Below are 17,792 nucleotides of genomic sequence, written 5' to 3'. Positions count from 1 at the left end.
AATTACACACTCTGGAAACTGAAAGTCAGTTTTGTGAGAGCTGAGTTGTTTGCTGTTTCTCTGAAGGATATTTAACCCGTTTGCAAACCAGAACACAGTTTGAGTCTGTAACGCAATACAAATTCAAATAACTTCTTTCTACTGCAGCTGAAACGTTGCCATTGGAGGAAAATGATACTCCTAAAGATCCAAGGTACTCAGAGGAGTCCATGGATTCTGCTCTCAACACAGTCAACCCTCACAGTCCTTCCCCTCGAAACACAGAGTATCGCCCAGGGGGAAACACACCATCATTTTATAGGACCTCGCTGCAGCCTGTGACTCCTACCTCAAATAGTGCACCTCTGATACGTAGATCATCTTCTAGCTCTGCAGGAAACAGCTGTTACTATGATACTAGCAGGAACCGGATACACAGGAGGATAGAAGGTAAACATCATAAAAACACAAGTGGAACAGTCTGTAACGCTAAAATATCTTAGATAAGTGCTTTTAATGGGTTAATCATGTGCCTTACTGAGTCATTTAAAGATTCTAGCTTAGCCTGACAGAATTTTATTTCCAATAGGCATCATTTGCCACAATTTATTTTATATTTAACATTTTCACTGTTGTGGAGAAATTTGTTGCACGTGTTTAGTTGTACTAGGAGAGAAACCACAACCTCTATTTCTCTTTCTTTCATCGACGGACACAGCGCTCCATAAATCATAACTACTGGGTTATATTGCCTCCTCAAGGAGTAGGACTAGTCAGAACAAAAAACACATGGCTATGCCCATGGGCCGCCCTCCGCTTGGTATATAACCCCCCTCTCTGTTCTAGGTAATCAGTTTTAATCTGTCTAGTCAGGAGAAGGACCTAGGCTCCCGACTGGTCCTAGCAATTTTTTCTCCTTCCTTACAAATTTTTTTTCTCTGGAGATCTACAATTAACTGCCAGGCTGGGCGACGGGCTGGATAATCTAGCGTCAGTGGTTCCCCCCCCCCCCCCAGCCCAGCCAGCGAGCACATGCAGACCGCAGCTACGAGCTAGGTCGGCTGCAACATAGCCTCACGGACAGATGCTGGCCCTTGAGGCTTGCAAGGTCGCATACAACCAGGCTTGGGTCTGAGTCGCAGCAGTCCCTTGGTCGACATCTCCCCTACTTCGGTAGCGAGGATTCTGTCTGGAGTGTTACTCGCACCATCGAAGGTAAAGTACAGTCCCCCCCCTCCACTTTTGGCAGTTGTTGGGGTGGACGCGGGTAACCTCCAGGTATGGTCAGACCTGCCTGCAGGTTCCCTCCTCCCAGTCTTAAAATCCCTTAGTGAGCTGAGCTTTCCCCACTCCCTTTTCCCACTCTCTGGACCTTGAGTCTGGTGGGGGTCCCAGGGCAGAGGATGCATCTGAGACCCCTGGGATCCCCTCTCTGTAAGGGTTTTGGGATGGTGTGTACTGCCCTGGTAGTTTGGGGGGTGGGTCCCAGTGTAGGAGACCCTCAGGTGCATGCCCCACTGTTTGTAGTGTGGGTATAGTGCAGGGGGGTCCCAGTGCAGAGTTAGGGGAGTCTCCCCTAACGTGTGTCCTACCTTCAGGAGGGGGTCCTCTTGCAGAGGGTGCAGCGAAGATCCTGGAAGAATGCTGTAGCTGATGGCGGCCATTTTCCCTTAAGCCCCGTACACACGATAAGAAATTCGGAAGGGAAAATTCGTCCGACGACCGATCTGCCGATTTTCGGGTTGTTAGTATGGTGCTTTCGACAGCCGACTCAGACTTTTCGGCTAACAAAATCCTGATGTGCAGGCATTAAAATTTTTGTCCTCCGTCAACACACGTCTGATTTTCGTCTCATTAGTACAGATTTCGACGGGGAAAAAATCTTATGAGCAAGACTAGGCATGCTCAGAGATGAAAGAACACATAGAAAGAAATCCAACACATGACATCACTTCTAAAATAGAATTCTGTCGTACGGGAAAATTCGTGTGCAGTCTAGAGCACATTCCAACCAACAGACACGCACTCTGGACAAAAGATGGACGGCCGGCCGGCGGATATTCGTGGCGTGTGTACGAGGCTTTAGTCTGGCTGTTCTCTGGTTAGCAGCCATGTCTGTGTAGCTCAGGGGTATTGAATTAAAATTCATGGAGGTCCGATTAGTAAAATTTTCTTCCAGCAGAGGTCCAGATTGCATTTTTGTGTGATGACTCGGATTCTTTACATCACAGCCCAGTTGTGCAGGCACGACATCCCATTCATTTGAATGAGCTGGTGTGTCTGCATTTTCTGCTGGGAAAAAGCCCTGGCACCTTTTTAAAAATGCAGTCGCATGGAAAGTGCATGGTGCGTTTGCACCATGCAATTTCCATGTGTGGGAAACCGCACCTTGTATTTCATTGCGTTTAAGAGTCAATGGTACCCCTGCACGTTTTCTGTGCAGCTGCTTATCCCCCTTCACATCACCCCCCCCACACAACACTGTCCCCCTTCACATCACCCCCCCCACACACACACACAGCACTGTCCCTCTTCACATCACCAGCCCCCCCCCCTGCACACACACACACACACACACCACTGTATCCTTCATATATCACCCCCCAAAGTTCTGCCCCATCGCATCCCCCCCACACCACTTCCCCGTTCACATATCCACCCACAGCACTGCCCCCTTCACATATCCCCCACAGCACTGCCCCCTTCACCTATCCCCCCCACAGCACTGCCCCCTTCACCTATCCCCCCACAGCACTGCCCCCTTCACCTATCCCCCCACAGCACTGCCCCTCTCACATCCCCCCACAGCACTGTCCCTCTCACATCCCCCCAACATTACTGCCACTTCACCTATCCCCCCAACAGCACTGCCCCCTTCACCTATCCCCCCAACAGCACTGCCCCCTTCACCTATCCCCCCAACAGCACTGCCCCCTTCACCTATCCCCCCACAGCACTGCCCCCTTCACCTATCCCCCCACAGCACTGCCCCTCTCACATCCCCCCACAGCACTACCCCTCTCACATCCCCCCACAGCACTGCCCCTCTCACATCCCCCCAACATCACTGCCCCTTCACCTATCCCCCCAACATCACTGCCCCCTTCACCTATCCCCCCAACAGTACTGCCCCCTTCACCTATCCCCCCAACAGCACTGCCCCCTTCACCTATCCCCCCAACATCACTGTCCCTCTCACATCCCCCCACAGCACAGCCCCCTTCACCAATCACCCCCAAAGCACTGCCCATTTCACATCCCCCTCACAGCACTGTCTCCCTTTACATCACCCCTCCCCCCCACCACACACACACCACTGCCCCCTTATATCACCCCCACAGCACTGCCCCCTTATATCACCCCCACAGCACTGCCCATTTGCATCACCCCCACACACATACACAGCACTTCCCTGTTAACACACACCCCCATAGCACTGCCCCCTTTACATCAGCACACACCACTACCCTCTTAACCTATCACCCCCACAGCATTGCTTCCCTTTACATGAATCCCCACACACCACACTACCCACCTGTACATGACCCCTGCTCCCCAAAAATAGAAACATAGAAACATAGAATGTGTCGGCAGATAAGAACCATTTGGCCCATCTAGTCTGCCCAATATATCTGAATCCTATGAATAGTCCCTGGCCCTATCTTATATGAAGGATAGCCTTATGCCTATCCCATGCATGCTTAAACTCCTTCACTGTATTTGCAGCTACCACTTCTGCAGGAAGGTTATTCCATGCATCCACTACTCTCTCAGTAAAGTAATACTTCCTCATATTACTTTTAAACCTTTGCCCCTCTAATTTAAAACTGTGTCCTCTTGTGGTAGTTTTTCTTCTTTTAAATATGCTCTCCTCCTTTACCGAGTTGATTCCCTTTATGTATTTAAAAGTTTCTATCATATCCCCTCTGTCTCTTCTTTCTTCCAAGCTATACATGTTAAGGTCCTTTAACCTTTCCTGTTAAGTTTTTTCCTGCAATCCATGTACTAGTTTAGTAGCTCTTCTCTGAACTCTCTCTAGAGTATCTATATCCTTCTGGAGATATGGCCTCCAGTACTGCGCACAATACTCCAAGTGAGGTCTCACCAGTGTTCTGTGTCAATCATCCTTCATAACTTCACAGCCATGTCCTCACTTCACTCTCCTACCTTACACACACAGAACGGAGAGCAGGAGGAGGGATGATCTCAAGAAGCAGAAGAACAGGAGCCCTACAAGCAGAGAGGCAGCCGACTATGTGACTCCCAGCCAATAACCTCCCGCCTCCCAGCAGCCAATCACCTCCAACCTGAAAAGTTAATTCGGGCAGCTGCCTCTCTCCATTCAATGCCGGTCCCGCCAGCAGTCACAGTCCCGCCTCCGTCCATCCACCCTGCTCTGCTAATGACAGCAGCAGGAGCAGGGAAGAAAGCCAGCAGCTGATTGCGGCGGTCCTGATAGAGCAGCAGCTCGGGCCGGAAACGGACCGCGGGCCGCCATTTAGTGATGCCTGGTGTAGCCTAATGTCACTGGGGCCATTTTCCCTTAGTCTGGTTGGTCTCCGGCTGGTGGCCATGTTTGTGGCTGCACCTGATTATTTTCATAATCGATTAGTTGGCCGATTTTATGGTTTTGATTAATCGGATAAAATAATAATAATAAAAAAAAAAAAACCTTAAAGTGTGGAGTATAATTTAGTTATTATGTAGAGTTTAAAAAAAAAAAGACAATTTATTCTTAAATATATTTCCTTGCAGTGGTAAATATAAATACCCAGCTATATGATGAGAAAATATATACCTGTGCTCAAATCCCAATCGCTTATACATGTATTTAAACTATCAGGTGCTAAAGGGGTGTGACCTCATGTTAACACTACAAATTCTGATGGACTGTATGTGAACTAAATATCCCTGTTTTTCATTGCATAGTTTGATGGAAAGGGTGTAACAGTGTGCAGAAGGTCCATCCAGAATTTGTAGCTATATGGTGAGGGAACAAAATATCGAATTTACTCTAAAACCAGACAAAAGAGATAGATATACTAGTGTTGCACCGATACCTGTATCGGTGCCGATATTAAGTATTTGCACCCATGCAAATGCTCCGATACTAAAACCGATACCTTTTTTGCGATTCCATTGACTTGCATTGAGTTCTGTTAAATTAAGTCTCAAGCAAAGAAATCAGAGGTCCAAATCGCACTAATCTGCGGTTTTGAAATCATGCTGAAGTAGCGCAATTTCAAAGCCACAGAAGAACTGTTCTTCATAATTATAAGGAAACCATAATAATTTTTCATTAATCTAAAAATTGACATTAAAAATAGATATTAGTAATTGATATCGGGGAGTACTTGAGAAAAAAGTATCAGTACTTGTACCTCTTCTTCTGGGGTTCCCTGTCGGCACTTCCTGCTCCTCCTGTCTTAAGAGTGCCCCTATAGCAAGCCGCAAAGTATATTATAGAGTTCCCCTATAGTAAGGTAAAAAAAAAAATAAAATCTCCCTTTTAGAATCACTTCAAATCACTTCCTTCTCCTTGCTAAAACTACATGTCCCATGAGGCATTGCTCCTCACACATTCACAAGCTTACTGACATGTATGAAGGGTGCACTGTGTATACTGACATGTATGGAGGGTTTCCTGAGCTGTAGGTGTGCTGCACTGTTTATACTGACATGTATGGAGGGGGGGGGGTATACTGAGCTGTACGTGTGCTGCACTGTATACACTGACATGTATGAAGGGTGTACTGGGCTGTATGTGTTCTGCACTGTGTATACTGACATGTATGGAGGGTGTACTGAGCTGTATGTGTGCTGCACTGTATTTCCTGATATGTAAACAAATAATGCATTCTGTATTCAGGCCAACTAATCGGCTGACCGACAACTATTTTCTTAATCAATTAGTTGTTTCAGGCCTACATGTTTGTGTAGCCCGATGTCACGGGGGCCATTTTCCCTTAGTCCGGGAGTCGTTGGAGAAGACCCAAGTCTTGTGGGGATGCCGAAGCTCCTCCTCCTCTTCCTCGGTTTCCTCCTCTTCCTCAGTTTCCTCTTCTTCCTCAGTTTCCTCTTCCTGTGCCCGGGACATATGAACAGGGATGGCATCCATGGTGATGCTGGGTTCAAATTCTCGGCACTCCTGTGATCAGTAGGGTGAGTCCTTGGGGCTCCCTGTTTTCCCTCTCTATCTCTGCTGATAGATACCTTGAACCTTAAGGAGATGCTTTAGTGGTGAAAAAAGATCATTTTTTTTTTACAGCAAGGTCTTCCTTTCCTTATGGAGCCTCAGGGTCCCCCTCATGGAGGTGGCAGGTCCCTCAGAACCCCAGCTTCCCATGGTTGCACTGATTGCGCTCCTGCAGTTGTTAGTGTCCCGGGTGGAAGTGGTATGTGGGCAAAGGCCCAGGAGGAAGCTTCCCCCCACCTTCCCCTGCTCAGTCTGTCTCTTCTGATTCTGAGCCTAATGCCACCCTGTGGATGTGGCCCATCCAGGGGGCTTAACATCACACCCCCAGATGCATCCAATGGTGAGGATGATTCCTCCATGGTCGCAGCAGCCAATGAAAAAGTGCGGGTAGACGCACTTATCACTGCAGTGCCTGAGACTTTAAAAATGGAGGAATGCGGCTGATGTAGCCACGCTACATTTGTTACGCATAAGTCACCTCGTAATCCAAAGGGGTTTCCTTGGTTGTCAGTGCATACTTTTACAAAATTCTATAACGTAGATACTTTGGCATCTGCGTATGCTTCTTTTGACTGCAAAGTTTTGCAGGCTGCTGTTTAAGTGGAGCTGTTCCTTCTTGAGGCGTGTTTTTCTTTAAACTTTTATTTTTCAGACGGGCTCCTGTGACCCGGTTAAGGCTCTTGTGTTTAGCCTTGGGTTATTTTCCCCACCCCTCATTTTCCTTTTGGCACTGCTTTTAGATGTCCCACTAGTTATGATTTATGGAGCGCTGTGTCCGTCGAACGAAAGAGAAAATGGGATTTTTGTACTTACCGTAAAATCGAATTCTCTGAGTTCATTGACGGACACAGCACCCACCCCTCTAAGGAGTTTTGATAATGCTAATGCTGCTTGCTACTAAAATGATTACCTAGAGGGGGGTATATACCAGCTGAGGATGGCACATGGGTGTAGCCAGGTGTTTTTTGTTCTGCCTAGTCCTACTCCTGGTGGAGGCAATATAACTCAGTAGTTATGATGTATGGAGCGCTATGACCGTCGATGAACTCAGAGAAATGGGTTTCACGGTAAGTACAAAAATCCCATTTTTGTTATGCATAGAGGGTGAAAGCACATGTACAGAGAACAGAACCCCCCCAGATAACTTGAAACAGGTAAATGGAGTATGAAGGCATGCTATGAAGCTAAGTAAAGCAGACATGTGCAGAACTTTTAGGATTTAAGCCTTTGCAACGATACAGTACAGTACACAAGTCAGTCCTCAGGTCTAGGGCTACCCACCAGCCCCTGCGCATATGTCAATCCAGGAGATTTCTGTAAACCACTGCAACCCTATTCAGTAACATAGGCTAACTGCATAAAGTTCCAGAAATTTAAACAAATGGCTGTATGGGCCACAGCATCTGTGTGAAAGAAGCCTAAGGCTTTGTTCACACCTATGCATGTGTGCAGGTCACATTTGCTTAGGCATTGCAGCCCATTCATTTCTCACAGAAAAAGGTGCATTTTGTCATTTTAACCATGCGATTCTCCTGCATCTGCAAATGCGCTGCATTTTTACATGCGTGGGGATGTCATTAGGTATGAATGGCGGCCCCACACATCTTCTCAGAACAGCACATTTTTACTGCCATTGGTTGCAGCATATGGAAAGCACAGCGATTCCGGCACATTGCGATTTGCCACGATTGCAACTCAATTTACCATGTGGCAATCGCAACAAAATCACGGCGTGATTGGGGTGTCATTAAGAAGTAATAGCATTGCAAACGCATACCATGTATTGCAGCGATTTGGAATTGCGGGAGGAATCGCTGAGAATCCGCCCGCGATTAGGTATGAACGGAGCCTAAGCCTTTGCAAGATGGCTGTCTGGAGCCCTTTACTGCTCTATTACCTGACAATCCTTCCTTTCTATGCCATTGGTTACTACTCCCAAATCTACAAAATAGAAGTTACCCATAAAGACCTTAAAGCATTTATAGCTCTCTGCTTCCAAGCTCTTGTCAACCTTATCTCCCAACTTTATGCTATTTGGTTTCAGGACTATTCCTCTCCCCACAACTATATCTCAACATTAGAAAAGGACCTGATGAGGACATCCAAAAATAGTAAATATACTGGCACAAACTTAGTATTGCAACTATAGGTCAAGAAAGAAATGATAAAATTCTGGTATAAATGACATGCCCTTTTATATGTAATATTCCATTCAAAGTTGGGATGTTGCTTTTGCTGCTTGACAGAGAAAGGCACTATGCTGCACATTAGGTGGTCTTGCTCCTTTATCTCGCCTTTCTGTGCACAGGTCTTCAAGATATGTGAACAGGTGATGATCCTTACTTATACGGCAACACCTGAAATTTCTCTTTTTTTTTTCTATGTTCCCAGGATCAATATGGAATACCTAGAAAGGTCTCTTTCACTTATTTTTTATTTCAGCTAGAATAGTGATACCAAGACACCGGGGAACTAATAACCCCGCTTTCTATCAAGGAATGGATTACTGAACATACTCATTTGCAATGCTTGGGTGAGCTGACGGCTCAATTTCGAGATAAATTTGTTCAATATGTATCTACCTGGAGCATTTGGATTCACTGTATGAACACTGACCGCTTCAGAAACCAATTTGAACATCATGGACCCTCAACCCATGAAATGGATACGAATATTCATCCTCTTGGTGAATACCCAACCCCACTTCTGAGTTTTCTATTGGATTAAGGTCCATGTATTGGGCTGCCAACACCATAATGTTAATCTTGTTGGTCCGGAACCAAGATGCTACTCGGTTACTAGTGTGATTGGGGTCGCTGTCTTGTTGAAACACCCAGTTCAAGGGTATTTTTCTCTTCGGCATTAGATCTCTCTTGAAGTATTTGGATGTACTTAAACTGATCCCTGATCCCTGGTATGTGATAAATAGGCCCAACACCATATTATGAGAAACATCCTCCTATCATGATGCTTGCTCCACCATGGTTCACTGCCTTCACAGTGTACTGTGGCTTGAATTCAATCTTTGGGGGTCGTCTGACAGTCTGCAGCCCCTAGACCCAAAAAGAAAAACCTTGCTTTAATCAGTCCACAATGTTGCCCCATTTCTCTTTAGGCCAGTCAATGTGTCCTTTGGCAAATTGTATGTCCTTTTTTCAACAATGGGACTTTGCGGGGGCTTCCTGCCGATAGCTTGGCTTCACGTAGGCGTCTTCTAATTGGTAAAGTACTCACAGTGACGGTTGGGTCTGTTTGTTTTCTATTACTCTACTACTACTTTCTTTTCTGCCTAGTCATGAGTAAGAGCCTAGTTCCTTGCTGGGATCTCCGGTTCTGGAATTTTTTTTATTTTTATGAAATAAAATTTTTTTTTTATTTTTTAATGAAATTGTTTTCCACCTTTTTAGATTATTTTGTTCCTGTGTAATCTACAATTAAGTGTTGGACTGGGTGATGAACTGGATAATCTAGAACCTTAGGGTCCGACCAGCGAGCGCGTGCAGACCCCAGCTCCACGCTAAGTCAGCTGCGATATAGCCCCCACTAGACGGGGGGTTGGCCTGCGAGTCAAACCTCTCGCGAGAGTGCATATGAACTGGCTTTGGCCTGAGTCGCAGCGTTTCCTTCTGGCCAACAGCACCCACATTACGATGGAGTGGTGGTCTGTCCGTACCTGACGCCCCTCCTCCGTCTACCCCTGGAGGGTTTTGGGGTGGACATGGGCCCCTCCCTGAGAAGGTCGTGTTCCCCTCCCTCCCAGTCAGCCTCCCCCCCCAGTCTGGATGGTCTATTGCAGAGCTTTACCCCCCCCCCATCTGCCAACACCACCCCCACCGAGGTGGACATACCGTTTAGGTCGGCCTGGGGTGGTGCACTGGGGGTGGGAGGGAACGCGCCACCGGTGACCGAACGATCTTTCCTCAGGAGGGTGATGGGCTTTGTGGGGGCGCCTGCCGGGGCCCCCTTCCTGTTGGGATCGTTTTTGTGCTGTTGGGGTCCCCCGGGTGCCACTTGGTGCCGCCATTTTCTTGTAGCTTTTAATACTACAGATCAGTGGCCATGTTTGTGTAGCCTCGGCAGCCATTTTCTTGTGGTTTCCCATTGAAAATATCGGCGGCCATGTTTTTTGAGCCGGAGGGGCGGTGATTCAGTGGTGGGAGCCTTTCCTCTGCCTCTAGTGTGAATCCCTGGACATTTCTCTTCCTGATCGCCTCATGGTGTGCAGTTAGTCCAGTGCTGGGAGTACCTGACCAGTGGTGGTGAGTACTTTTTGTGGGGTTTTCTCTCCCCCTCGGTTATTGCAGTGGTAGTGCTCTGTGCTGGTCCTTGTGCCATAGCATGGTGGGGTGTCCCTTACACTGTTCTACACCTTTTGTGTGTGGGTTCCCCTCTCCACTCATGAAGTCCCTGGAGCATATTTCCCCACCTCATTCCCCTCTGAGGCTCCCACAAATGACAGTATTGAAGGCGGTCCTGGAGTCCTTGCTGTCAAAACTAGATTTGGTCTTGGGAAAAACAGGCTAGAAAAAGCATTCCCCCGCCTAAACCTTTTTCCTCGGTCTCATCAGATGCAGAATCTGGTTTGGCTGCCACGGATGCGAGTTACCCTTTGGGGTCTGCGTCCACTCACCCCACGTGCTCAGATAGTGAGGATGATTCCTCTGCTCCTCTAGCTGCACATGAGAAGGCGTTAGTGTATGCACTGATTGTGCGGGAAACCTTAAAGATGGAGGATGCGACTAACGCAGCATCGGAGGCCCAGGTCACCTTTGGCACCCACAGGTCCTCCAAAGCGGCAAAGGTGTTCCCCTTTCCTGCCTTCTTTGACAATATTGTCACAAAACAGTGGGGGTGCACGAAACGTACCATTGCAATCCCTAAGCGTTTTGCAATGCGGTACCCCTATTATGATTCCCTCCTTAAAAAATGGACGGTTCTTCCTGTAGTTGACTCCCCGGTTTTTAGGTTGAATAAAGCCACTCTAATCCCTGTTGTTGAGTCCCCAGTCTTCACAGATCCAGCTGATAGGAGGTCGGAGGCCTTGAACCACCATTTGTTCACTGTGGCTGGTTCGGCACTTAGACTGGTATTTACTATTGCCCTGGTGTCGCAAGCTATGACATGAGTGGGCAAAACTTCTATGCCAGGACCTGAAGGGGGGGGGGGAGGGGGGAACAGATCCTTGCCTTTTTGCGGAGCTGGCGGATCAGTTGGTCCAAGGGCTACAGTTTCTGTGACGCCTCTTTGGACGCTGCTCCCTTGATTTCTCGATTGTCTGTCTCAGCTGTGATCCTGTGGCGTATTATCTGGGTAAAATGCTGGTCTGCGGACCAGGCTTCTAGGAAGGCCTTATCCGATCTTCCATTTGTGGGGGATCGCCTGTTTGGAGCGTCCTTGGATGACCTCATCAAAGGCCTCACAGGGGAAAAGAGTACTCTTCTTCCTTAGGCTTCCAAGGGAAAGGAGTCCTGTCGCAGATGGAGGGGGTGCCTTTCTTTTTGGCTCACAAGCGGTCTTTTTGTCCCTCAGGATCTCAAGACAAGGGAACTAAGCCCTTCAGGGCTTCCGCCGGGGGTTCTAAGAGGTCTTGGTCCGGCAAGTCCCGAGTGGGTTCTGCCAGACCTGCGAAAAAGACTTCCTCCGCATGAAGGAGCACCCGTACCTGGGGTGGGGGGACGTCTTTGCTGGTTTCCGGATCCGTGGACTTCCCTGATCAAGGACAAGTGGGTCCACAAAGTCATTCGTCATTTCAAGGTTTTTACTCAAACCTGTTTACAGTTCCCAGAAAAAAAGGAAAGGTGCGTCCCATTCTGAACCTCAAGGCCCTAAACTGTTTTGTGCAGGTACAGAAGTTCCAAATGGAATCCATTTGCACGGTAGTGGAGTCCCTACATCAGGGGGATTTCCTCGCCCCCGTTGACATCAAGGACGCCTACCCTCACATCCCAATATGTGCTGCCCACCAGCACTTCCTCCTCTTTGCCGTTGGCGAGGAGTATTATCAGTTTGTGGCATCACCTTTTGGTCTCGCATCCGCTCCTCGGGTATTCACAAAAGTATTGGCCCTGGTGCTAGCATTGCTGCGTCAGCGGGGGATAGCGGTACTGGGGTATCTGGGCGATCTGCCTTTGCGAGCAGAGTCTTCGACTGCTCTGTTGGATGGACTATCTGGGTCTGACGCTGGACTCGACCTCAGCCACAGTGTTCCTTCTCCAGGAAAAACTTCAGATATTGCAGGAGACAATTCAGATTCTGCTGTCCCAGATGGTGTCTACCTTCGAGGCGGTTCCGTTTGCACAGTTCCACATGAGATCTCTGCAAAAGGAGATTCTGGTGAAATGGTACAAGGATCCTCAGTCTCTAGACAATCTGATCCTGTTGAGCTGGAGTATAAGGGGGTCCCTGGTTTGGTGGCTTCATTCTCCTGCACTTCGTCAGGGAAAAATAATTTCTTCCCCTGTACTGGACGGTCGTCAACATGGACGCCAGTCTGTCCGGGGGGAGGCGTCCTCAACACAGTGTGCTCAGGGGGTCTGGACTGTGGAATAGTCTAGGCTACCGATCAGTGTACTAGAGCTCCTAGAGTTTGTCTGGATCATTGGACAAGTCGTCTCCAGGGGTGTCCGGTACAGATTCAATCAGACAATGCCATGGCCATGACTGATGCTCCTTGGAGACTTCCTCTCAGGGAATATCTGCTGTCCCAAGGGCCAATCTTCCATCCTGCTTTACAGTCGCTGGATTAGAAAGATTTACCATCGTTTTTGGAAGTCGTACATTGCGTGCTGTGAATCCCTCAGGGTTCACCCTCGTTCCTTTTTCGATGATTCAGATCTTGGCTTTCCACCAACAAGGGGTTGGGCAGCACCTGGCCTTGAGTACCATTATGGACCAGGTCTTGGCCTTGGGGGGTTATCTTTCAACATCCGTTGGCTACACACTCATTGGTGCATACCTTTATCCAGGGAGTGAGACACTTGGTTCCTCCAGTTCGGTCTCCGTTGCCGCCGTGGAATCACAATTTGGTGTTGTTGGTTCTCCAGAAGCCTCCCTGTGAAAATATTCGGGAGGTTTCCCTGCTTAAGTTATCCCAGAAGATGGCCTTTTTTGGTGGCTATCTCTTCTGCGTGCAGGTTGTCAGAACTGGTGGCGTTGTCTTGTCACTCACCTTACCTGGTGGTTCACAAGGATAATGTGGTTCTTTGTCCATGTCTGTCATTCCTACTGAAGGTCGTCTCTGATTTTCATTTGAATGAAGATATCGTGTTGCTTTCCCTGTGTCCCAGGCCTTAGCATCCCAAGGAAATTGCTTTGCACACCCTGGATGTGGCTCGGGCAATAAGGGTGTACCTGGCAGCTACAGAGTCTTTTAGAATGTCAGACTCCCTATTTGTCCTCCCGGATGGACCTCGCAAAGGGCTGGCTGCTTCTGCTACGACCATTTCCAGATGGATCAGACAGACTGTGGTTCAGGCCTATGCCATTAAGGGTCAGGTTCCTCCTTTCCCTGTTAAGGCCCACTCTACTCCAGCGCTTAGTGCCTCCTGGGCCTTCCCATCATCAAGTGTCAGTGATGCAGGTTTGCAAGGCGGCTACCTGGTCATCTGTGCACAGATTCACAAAGTTTTATAAGGTGGATGTGTTGGCATCTGCAGATGCTTCCTTCAGTCGCAAGGTTTTGCAGGCTGCTGTTTAGAGGACTTATTCTCTTTGAGGGTGTTTTTATATATTTTTTTCAGGTGAGCTCCAGTTGTTGATAGTTGAGCTCCATGTTACCCGGTTGGCCATGTTTAGCCTTGGGGAAGGTTTTTTCCTATTGTTCCCACCCCTCATGTTTGACACTGCTTTGGGACGTCCCATATAGTCCTGAAGATGAGGAGCTGTGTCAGTCAATGAACGAAAGAGAAAATGAAATTTTTGACTTACCGTAAAATCCATTTCTCTGATGTTCATTGACTGAAACAGCACCCGCCCCTGTATAGAGTTGGGTTTTTTCTTCTGAGACTGCTTGTAACAAAACTGAATACCTATAGCAGAGAGTAGGCGTAGTCAAGTTTTTGTCTGCCTAGTGTCCTACTCCTGTAGGGGGCAGTATAACCCATATAGTCATGAAAATGAGGAGCTGTGTCCGTCAAAGAACATCAGAAAAATGGATTTTACGGTAAGTAAAAAATCAATTTTTTCATGTGTCTCACACTTTACATATTTGTCTCCATAGCTGCAAGTTCGACTACTGGACCAGAGCTTGGCATTTCTGAGCGGGAATCTTCAAGAACACAGAGCAAAGATCCATCCATGTGGTCTGTGGATGATGTTATACGCTATGTAAAAGAAGCAGATCCGCAAGCATTGGCTCCTCATGCTGAACTCTTCCGGAGACATGTAGGCATATTCTTATCTCAAATTCTTAGTAGTTATTTAGTAGTTATTGGAGAGTTACACGTGATTGACTAAATGCCTTTATTCTGAAGCAGGGTAACCAATCAGGTAGGGTCAGGTGGGCCAAAAGACACCAAAAAGCCCTTCCTGTTGGGTATTGCCTTCTGAAAACAGACAATATTTACAGATCAAAAAAATCATTTAAAGTGCATGCCCACCCCAACAATGATCTTCTTTTTATTTGCCTTTTTTGGCCTCTGAAATGAAAACCATTAAAATGGTTTTGTAATATATTTTCGAAAAATTAAAAAAATACATGTTGATCCTACCAGAACCTTGTGAGCTGACAACTTATGCTCTCTGTGTCTGCAGTACCCTCTTCAGTTATCCACTTCTGAACACCTTCCCTTTGTATTATGGCGGAGAGGAGAGGGGTCTGTGTTCCTGTCATAGGGTGATAACACATTCTATCCATTGACAAAGTACAGTAGGTGAGTTTTGTCTCCCTAAGACAGGAAGCGTGCTACTGGCAGGAGCACCAGGTGAAAATAAAGCGTAAATAAAACCATGCAGCCACCACATCAAGGGACTGCTAAGCTTCACTATATTAGATAACTGCTTTTGCATATTGATATGCTTTAATTTTACAATTTTGTTCACATTAAAAGATGCTGGCACTCTACACAGCAGTGGGACAGTCCTTAAGAAAGGTGATAGGAATGTGATCTATTGTTGTCGATCTATAAAAATCAAAGGAAACTGTCTGTTTTGCTCATGCCAGATGGGGAAGAAATGTCTATAATTCACTACCAAGCATTTCAAAGGAAGATCAGTTGATTTTAAAGTAGTTCTGTAGCCAAAACTTTTTTTTTTAACATGAATACATTTCCTGCATTGTAGTAAAAAAAACATTTTTCAGTTTGTTGTCCTCCTACCCCCTTCCCTAAGTACTAACCTGAGTCCACAATCAGTCCTGCCCTGTGCCCAGCGTGGCTCCATAGACCCACACAGCTCAGGAGCAAGAGTGCACATGTGCCCCCCCCCCCCCCCCATTGCAAGCTGGTCCAAATCAACCATCTCCTTCATTAATGCATGCAGCAGCTATCTCTACTGTATGAGCTTTATTTAGCCTTAGCCACATACAATATATAATGCTTTGTGTTGGCAGCAGGATGGAGACTTCCCATCCTGTTCTTGGAACAAAATGGCCACTCAACCATTCTTAGGACGTTTTTAATTTTCTGAATGAATACAAATCTTCCTCTGGTTGGCTAAGGTGGGGATGCAGGCAGATAATGTCACAATATTTATCTCAGCCAATCAGAGAATACTTTTTATTCTTTCACCCTTGTGGATGCAAATTTTTGTAGCCAATAAAATATTTTTAGGAGCGATTTTAACATTTTAAAGCATTGACGCCTTCTCCTTTTGCCACTTTCACAGCTCAAGTTGAGATTTTTTGGTCATACCACACAGTGAGATATTGAGTCCAGTTCAGAGCATGGCTGGGCTAAATATGCCGTCTATGCTTTCCCAGGGCCCAACTTGAAGGCTTATTACCAAAGTAAACACAAATTCGTGTGTCAGACCCTTTTGTGACAGTGACATGCAAAACAAATGGCACCTCCCACCTGACCAGTTCCTGCAGATGTCATGATGACAACTACATATTGCTGACAAATGATCACTGTGGTGCAACTGGGTAAAGTTGTCTCTTCCAGAAAATCTGAACTGCTCATTTTTAAGGCAATATCGGTCTTTGCAATGCTATTTGTAGTAGAGGTGTTTGATTCTACTCAACTTCATTAAAACGCAATAGTGCACTTTTTTGGCCATGTGACATGTCACTTTCCATTTTAACAGCCAAGAATAAATTAACCATCTTCCAGATAGATTTTTATACATCAAACAGAGGGGCATCCTGTCCAATAACCCAGTATTGCTAGGTATATGCTAAAGTGTATGTCACTTTTGATTTGTTTTGTAGCCTTTCTTCAAGATCTTGAAATAGGACTTCTTAACAGGCTTTGTTCTTTCTCCAGGAAATTGATGGCTCTGCATTCCTCTTACTTCGGAGTGATATGATTATGAAGTACATGGGTCTGAAACTTGGTCCAGCCTTGAAGCTATGCTATCATATTGAAAAACTTAAACAAGGAAAGTAATGACAGACTTGGCACACAAACAGAGCTTGTCCATTGGATTTACCTCAAAGTTTGCTCTACCTATCATCTCTAGGACAACGCTTACAAATGCTATAAATACCTCCTGTGGATATTTAGTGTCTAAAGTATTTTTGCTCTACACTTCAATATTCATTTTGTGGTGCTTGTAAATTGTCAAGAAGAGACTTCCCTGAATTTGTGAGTACTTAACGATGCAAACCATTTGCTGATAGATTTTCTTTTTTTCCCTGAGTTATTATTTTCTTTTTCTTACCAAATTGCTAAATCCCAAAGCAGCATGCACTGTGGAGGTGAATGAAAAGAAAAACTACAGATGCATTGTTTCAGAAGGCGTCACTTGACTTTATGCCTCACAAAACATAATTTACTTTGCAGGTTGATATTATGTGACTGAGGGGTACTTAATTTAATTTCTGAGAACAGACCTTACAGTCCAGAACCATACTAGAAGTCCTTCATGGAAACCATATGGGATTATAGTTCTGGTGTAACATTAATTTTATTTATTCATTTGTTTTCAAGAGGTAGATCCTCTGTTTACCATGTATGCTATAAGAGTACTATGTTCTTTTAGTTAAAGTGTGTTTGAAAAATATAAGTGTTATGTTAGATTCCTGCCTGTGATGGAAATACACGCAGGATATAGGTATGACTTTACAATATCTATTCCTGTCTGTATAACTAATGGCAGAAGCCATGTTTCTCAACGATTCGACTGACCGATCTATGGCTTCTACTTACTTATTGTATATTATGTTACAATAAAACCCTGATGCAGCTGTATTCAGCAGGGAGAATAGAGGTAAATATCAAGTACATGGTGATAGGACTTGACTGGTTTTATGTCGAATACCTGAAAGTATAATGGCTAAATGTGCCATTTATACCAAAATAGAATCAACCAGGGTGCAGGTGACAATAGAGCTCCAGAAAGGCTGCAACATATATACCTAGATATATCCCCACTGGTCTCCTATAGAGAACCTTATCATCTAGCTGGTGGTTGAATTGTGTCCTGTCTCACTAAATCTCCAGATAATCTCCTTACTGAG

The 17,792-nt window shown here is 46.1% G+C and overlaps 1 protein-coding gene across 1 annotated transcript in view; it reads left to right on the top strand.

The window, feature by feature from the left end:
* SCML2 (Scm polycomb group protein like 2) overlaps positions 1–17,474 on the top strand; it is a 277,149-nt gene extending 259,675 nt beyond the window's left edge. Inside the window, exons 12-14 of the mRNA XM_082245590.1 lie at positions 148–429; positions 14,394–14,557; positions 16,597–17,474. Of these exons, the coding sequence (XP_082101716.1) occupies positions 148–429; positions 14,394–14,557; positions 16,597–16,719 (569 nt within the window). The 3' untranslated portion in view covers positions 16,720–17,474. The remainder of the gene's footprint in view (positions 1–147; positions 430–14,393; positions 14,558–16,596) is intronic.
* The last annotated feature ends 318 nt before the right edge of the window (positions 17,475–17,792 follow it).

This window comes from Pelophylax lessonae (assembly GCF_965119305.1).
Source record: "Pelophylax lessonae genome assembly, chromosome: 2".
Taxonomy (NCBI): domain Eukaryota; kingdom Metazoa; phylum Chordata; class Amphibia; order Anura; family Ranidae; genus Pelophylax; species Pelophylax lessonae.
This window is presented reverse-complemented; position numbering and strand designations above follow the sequence as displayed.